This window comes from Brachyistius frenatus, unplaced genomic scaffold (assembly GCF_029030835.1).
Source record: "Brachyistius frenatus isolate BFR_SWC_R1_liver_20210118 unplaced genomic scaffold, ASM2903083v1 Contig_445, whole genome shotgun sequence".
In the NCBI taxonomy this organism is placed as follows: Eukaryota; Metazoa; Chordata; class Actinopteri; family Embiotocidae; genus Brachyistius; species Brachyistius frenatus.
The window spans coordinates 24,050-30,057 of NW_027211044.1; the positions used below are offsets into that span (position 1 = coordinate 24,050).

The following is a 6,008-nucleotide window of genomic DNA, read 5'->3' on the forward strand; positions in this document are numbered from 1 at the left end:
TGAAGCTTTTAGTAAAACTCGTGCCTGTGATGAGGCACATTCAATCTGTCAACTCATCACTATGAAGATCAGTTTCTCAAAGATTGACGAGAGCAGTTTTAAACTAAATTTATTTGAGTGATATGATCGATGGTGTTTTTTTACTTCCGTGAACTTTTGTAAGGAAACAAATCAAATTATAATCAGCTTGTTTATTAACATCACAGAAGACAGAAAACTAAACATGTCCACTGAAGAAGAACAGACATCCGCTGGGGGACATTTTCTCTTTAAATATTTCATGTCACTGGAAAACACCAAATGTTCCACAACATGAACAAAACCAGGTTCCAGAAATTCAGCTGTCTTTCCTGTTCTCAGGATATTATTAATTAAAACACTTCTTCCTGGTTGAAATGTTCTGAAACATCCTCCATGTGGATCCATTTCCTGGAGATTATTTATAGCTTCTGATGTCACAGACCTGAAATTCAACTTTCTGTGTCTGCATTAGGAATCTGATCGAGTGAAACCTCATCCTCCCACGCAGTTTAAAAATAGACAACGGCTGTGAGTCTGCAGAACCTCAGAGATGTCTCTTCTACACACAGATCAGAGTTCTACGTGTTCTGATCCAAACAGGACCGTCCTGCAGAAGGTTCACACACACACACACACACACACACACACACACACACACACACACACACACACACACACACACACACACACACACACACACACACACACACACACCATCAGAACCAGCATCCACCTGCAGTCCAACATCACCATCCTGACATCTCTCACACTTCTTATTGGCTGTCCCTCCAAGCTGAGGTGACATCATCAGAGAAAAGTTATCTGATTGGACAAAAGCTGCTGAAACAGGAAACATTGTGTCTGTGTCCTTCTACTCATGACCAGGATCCCCCTGCTGGTCCTTGTTGTTGCAGTACCTCCGGCGGCCAGCGGGAGCAGGAGCAGGTAAAGTCTCTTGTTGAGGTCAAAGGTCGATGCTTCCTCTCACTTTGAACCTCTTGGCCGAGCGTTCGGCGGATCGCTGCTCGAACTTGTTTCCGTAGATGTGAGAGATGAAGCCGTTGATCTCCACCGAAAACACACTGTTCCTCTTCGGGATCACTGTCACACAACGGAGTAAACAATAGAGTAAACAAAAGAGGGAACAACAGAGGAAACAAGGGAACAATAGAGTAGACAAGGGAGTAAACAAAAGAGGAAACAACGGAGGAAACAACAGAGGAAACAAAAGATTAAAACACAGAGTAAGCAGCAGAGTAAACAAGGGAGGAAACAATAGAGTAAACAAGGGAGGAAACAATAGAGGAAACAACAGAGGAAACAAGGGAACAATAGAGTAGACAAGGGAGTAAACAAAAGAGGAAACAACGGAGGAAACAACAGAGGAAACAAAAGATTAAAACACAGAGTAAGCAGCAGAGTAAACAAGGGAGGAAACAATAGAGTAAACAAGGGAGGAAACAATAGAGGAAACAACAGTAAACAACAGAGGAAACAAAGGAGGAAACAATAGAGGAAACAACAGAGGAAACAATAGAGGAAACAAGGGAGGAAACAACAGAGGAAACAACGGAGGAAACAACAGAGGAAACAAGGGAGTAAACAATAGCGGAAAAAAGGGAGTAAACAATAGAGGAAACAACAGAGGAAACAATAGAGGAAACAAGGGAGGAAACAGTAAACAACAGAGGAAACAACAGTAAACAACAGAGTAAGCACCAGAGTAAACAAGGGAAGAAACAATAGGAACAAGAGTGAGGAGAGGAGGAGACAGAGTGAGGAGAAGAGGAGACAGAGTGAGAAGAGGAAGAGACAGAGTGAGGAGAAGAGGAGACAGAGTGAGAAGAGGAAGAGACAGAGTGAGGAGAAGAGGAGACAGAGTGAGAAGAGGAAGAGACAGAGTGAGGAGAAGAGGAGACAGAGTGAGGAGAAGAGGAGACAGAGTGAGGAGAGGGGGAGACAGAGTGAGGAGAGGGGGAGACAGAGTGAGGAGAAGAGGAGACAGAGTGAGGAGAGGAAGAGACAGAGTGAGGAGAGGAAGAGACAGAGTGAGGAGAGGGGAGACAGAGTGAGGAGAAGGGGAGACAGAGTGAGGAGAGAGACCGAGTGAGGAGACAGAGTGAGGAGAAGAGGAGACAGAGTGAGAGAGAGGAAGAGACAGAGTGAGGAGAAGAGGAGACAGAGTGAGGAGAGAGGACAGAGTGAGGAGAGACAGAGTGAGGAGAAGAGGAGACAGAGTGAGGAGAGGAAGAGACAGAGTGAGGAGAAGAGGAGACAGAGTGAGGAGAAGAGGAGACAGAGTGAGGAGAGGGGAGACAGAGTGAGGAGAGGGGAGACAGAGTGAGGAGAGAGGAGAGAGGAGACAGAGTGAGGAGAGGAAGAGACAGAGTGAGGAGAGGAAGAGACAGAGTGAGGAGAGGGGAGACAGAGTGAGGAGAAGAGGAGACAGAGTGAGGAGAGGGGGAGACCGAGTGAGGAGAAGAGGAGACAGAGTGAGGAGAGGAAGAGACAGAGTGAGGAGAGGAAGAGACAGAGTGAGGAGAGGGGAGACAGAGTGAGGAGAAGGGGAGACCGAGTGAGGAGAAGAGGAGACAGAGTGAGGAGAGGGGGAGACAGAGTGAGGAGAAGGGGAGACCGAGTGAGGAGAAGGGGAGACAGAGTGAGGAGAAGAGAAACAAGGTCTCATGATGAATGACTTCAGCTCGTGGAAATGAAGAAGCTGAATGTGACCAGGAGCGTTGTCAGACCCCGGACCTCCTGTTGGTGATGATACCACCTCCTCCGTGCCCTGTGTGGGGCGGTTCTCGTTGTGTACTGACGGGTCTACTAGCCGGGCTCTGACACACAGCTTCAGCTTGTTATAGTCCAGACATGCTGCGTGTTAATCAGCAGCCAGTGTCTGGGGTTAAGCTCCGCCCCTCCGTTTCACCTCAAGTTGAACATTTTGAAACTCTCGTGTTCATTAAAAAACACGCTGTGCCCATTATGGACTCAGGTTGTCGTCTGATTGGTTAAAACTAGCTCGAGGTCGACGCCCAGGATGATGCAGCGTGTGGACACCTGGCTGCGTCCGACAGGTGAACCGGTTCATGAAGGGATGTTGCTCTGAAGCTGGAAACCAGCTGATGTTATTTCATCAGTGAAACCAGAACCGTTGTGTTCCTGAGCTACAGGACGCATCTCACCTTTCAGTCGGTCCTCCTTGGTGATGATTTTGAAGACATGTTTGAACTCCTGCACCAGAATCCCGGTGGTCCCCACGTATGATGGACATTTGGACCGGACCACTGGGACAGAGAGGAGAACAGGGAGCATCAGAACCGCCTCAGTGGACAGCATCACTTCAGGGAGGATAAAACCGGACCTGTGATGATGGCTCCGTGGAAGTCGGCCTTCATCAGCTTCTGCTGCAAAAACTGTGGACTGCTGTGGAGACATCAGGAGACAGAGACATGATGAGACATCAAGAGACAGGGAAGAGGACGCTGGATGAGACCCGTTCTGAGCAGACTCAGAACCACTGACCTGGTTGGAGCGAGTCCAGAGCACAGGTCCAGGACGTACTGTCTCCACAGCTGGTGCAGAGGCAGGAACAACTCGTACCTATGGCGATGAGGACAGAGACAGTGATGCCGAGGAGGGACAAATTAAAGGGACATTGGCGTGCCCGTCCTCACCTCTGGTGTTCAGGCCGGATCTGGAAGATCTTCATGGCCCTCTTCTGCCGGGCGTTCAGCCCTCTGGTTCTCCTGCTGGTCCGTTTGGACCGGTCCTTCTTGGGCCGGCAGTAGCCCAGGATCACGGCCTTGTGGCTCAGCATGCTCTTCAGGTCGTGGCGTGCGGGCCGATGGAGGCTGTTCTTCAGGAAGGCCTCGGTGAAGGTCGCCGCTCTGGAGCTGCTCACGGGCTGGAAGAGACACGCCCACGTTCTCAGGGGGGCGGGACACACATGAAACACAGCGTCTGATTGGTCGGCTGCTCACCTCAACGCCCAGAACATCCACCAGGTCACCGGGAACCTGGGACCGGACTAGGGCTTCTGTTCAGAGGAGGAGGAGAGGAGAGGAGAGGAGAGGGGGAGGGGAGAGGAGAAGAGAGGAGATTAGGGGAGAGGAGGAGAGGGGAGGAAGGAGAGGAGGGGAGGAGAGGAGAGGAGGAGTGGTTTTAATATAATTTAGTATGCAACCTTTCTGATCTTTGCATTAGTTATGTATTAAATATCATCTGCAGGTCTGTGGATATTAAACTGGGTTGGAAGTGACCTTTGACCCGAGGACAGTGAGAACAGGATTAAAACTTTCTACTTCCGGCAGCTCGACTGAACTCAACGACTCAATGTTATGTATACGACACAAAACCACAACATACGTCATCAAACGGCGTCGAAGATCCTTAATGAACGAACCGTACATCATTAACGAGCATTAAACCGTAACGCTCCTTCCCCGTTCAAGACTCACCGTCCATGTTCACTTTGAATCGGTCTGAAGACAGACTCCGTGTCTGGACCGGATCCACGTGGTCAACACAACACCAACTCGCTTCCGCTTCCTTCTTCTACGTTTCCGGGGGGAGGTTCATCCTTGACGGTGTTTTACTGCCACCTGCTGGTCCTCCAGGTCCGTCAGCGTCCTCTCATTGATTCTTTACTCTCCATGTTTTCTGTAACTGCTTGAACTTTCAGCTCCGAGGCTCTTATAGTAATAAGTACTATGTAATGGAAAAAGGTCGGGACGCTGTATAAAACGTTAATATGAAACAAAATGCAATGATATGAAGAAATTTCCCCTCGGGGATTAATAAAGTGTATAAAATAAAATAAAAATAAAATTAAAAAAATCACATAATCCAATGACAACATGTCAAATGTTGGAACTGAAAAATATTTAGTTGTTTTTATTGTTTCTTTTTTAATTTGACAGCAGAAACACACTGGAAAAATTGATAAAAGCTAAATAAAACAACGTAAAACTACAAAGATTCAGAGAATTTGGAGAAATCTCTGAACACAAGGGACAAGGCTGGAAACCAATATTGGATGGTGGTGATCTTCGGGTCCTCAGGCAGCACTGCATTAAAAACACACTATTCTGGAGTGGAAATCACTGCATGGGCTCAGGAACACTTGTGAAAACCATCGTCTGTGTTCATCGCTGCGTCCACAAATGATGTTAAAACTCTCCAAAGAAGAAACCAGATAGAAACATGATCCAGAAACACCGCCGCCTTCTCTGGACCGAGATCATTGAAGATGGACTGAGGTGAAGTGGACAACTGTCCTGAGGTCTGATGGATCACAATCTGAGATTCTGTTTGGAAATCATGGACACTGCATCCTCCAGGTTAAAGAGGAGAGGGACCATCCGGCTTGTTATCAGCTCAGTTCTAAAGCCAGCATCTGTGATGGTACAGGGATGCATTAGTGCACATGGCATGGGTAGCTTGAACATCTGGAAGGAAGCATTAATGCTGAATGATATATTCAGGTTTTGGAGCAACATATGCTGCCATCCAGACAACGTCTCTTTCGGGGAAGGTCTTGTTTATTTCAGCAGAACAACGTCCAACCACATTCTGCACGTATTCCAACAGCATGGTTCTCTAGTAGAAGAGTCCGCTGATAAACTGGCCTCCTGCAGTCCAGACCTGTCAATCATTGAAAACATCTGGAGCATCAGGACATGAACAATACAACAAAGGAGACCCTGAACTGTTGAGCAGCTGAAATCCTCTATCAGGCCAGAATGGGACCACATTTCACTTTCAAAACTCCAGAAACTGGTCTCCTCAGTTCCCAAAGGTTTCCAGAGTGTTTTTAAAGGAAGAGTTGATGCAGCTCAGTGGTGAACATGATCCTGGAACAACTTTATAGAGACGTGTCAAGATAAAGATCATCATCGTGTGTGTGTGGACAGCGGTAATGTGGCAACATCGATAAATTATTCAGCTGAAGATACAAATCAATACAAATCACAAAATAAGTCTTT

General features: G+C 47.4%; 2 protein-coding genes across 2 annotated transcripts; one reads left to right on the top strand and one right to left on the bottom strand.

Moving 5' to 3' along the window:
- Positions 1-93: 93 nt before the first annotated feature.
- On the bottom strand, positions 94-4,585 carry pop4 (POP4 homolog, ribonuclease P/MRP subunit). The gene is made up of 7 exons (XM_069725745.1): positions 4,482-4,585; positions 4,005-4,060; positions 3,699-3,928; positions 3,547-3,624; positions 3,386-3,447; positions 3,207-3,308; positions 94-1,122 (listed from the first exon to the last, which is right to left on the bottom strand). The coding sequence occupies exons 1-7, from the start codon at positions 4,486-4,488 to the stop codon at positions 986-988; spliced, it is 672 nt and encodes a 223-aa protein (XP_069581846.1). The 5' UTR covers positions 4,489-4,585; the 3' UTR covers positions 94-985.
- On the top strand, positions 1,766-2,709 carry LOC138637228 (probable splicing factor, arginine/serine-rich 7; the record flags this gene model as incomplete). The annotated part of the gene is made up of 3 exons (XM_069725748.1): positions 1,766-1,903; positions 2,484-2,555; positions 2,602-2,709. Coding segments are annotated over 3 exons (318 nt in total), but the record flags the coding sequence as incomplete, so codon positions are not given.
- Positions 4,586-6,008: the final 1,423 nt, after the last annotated feature.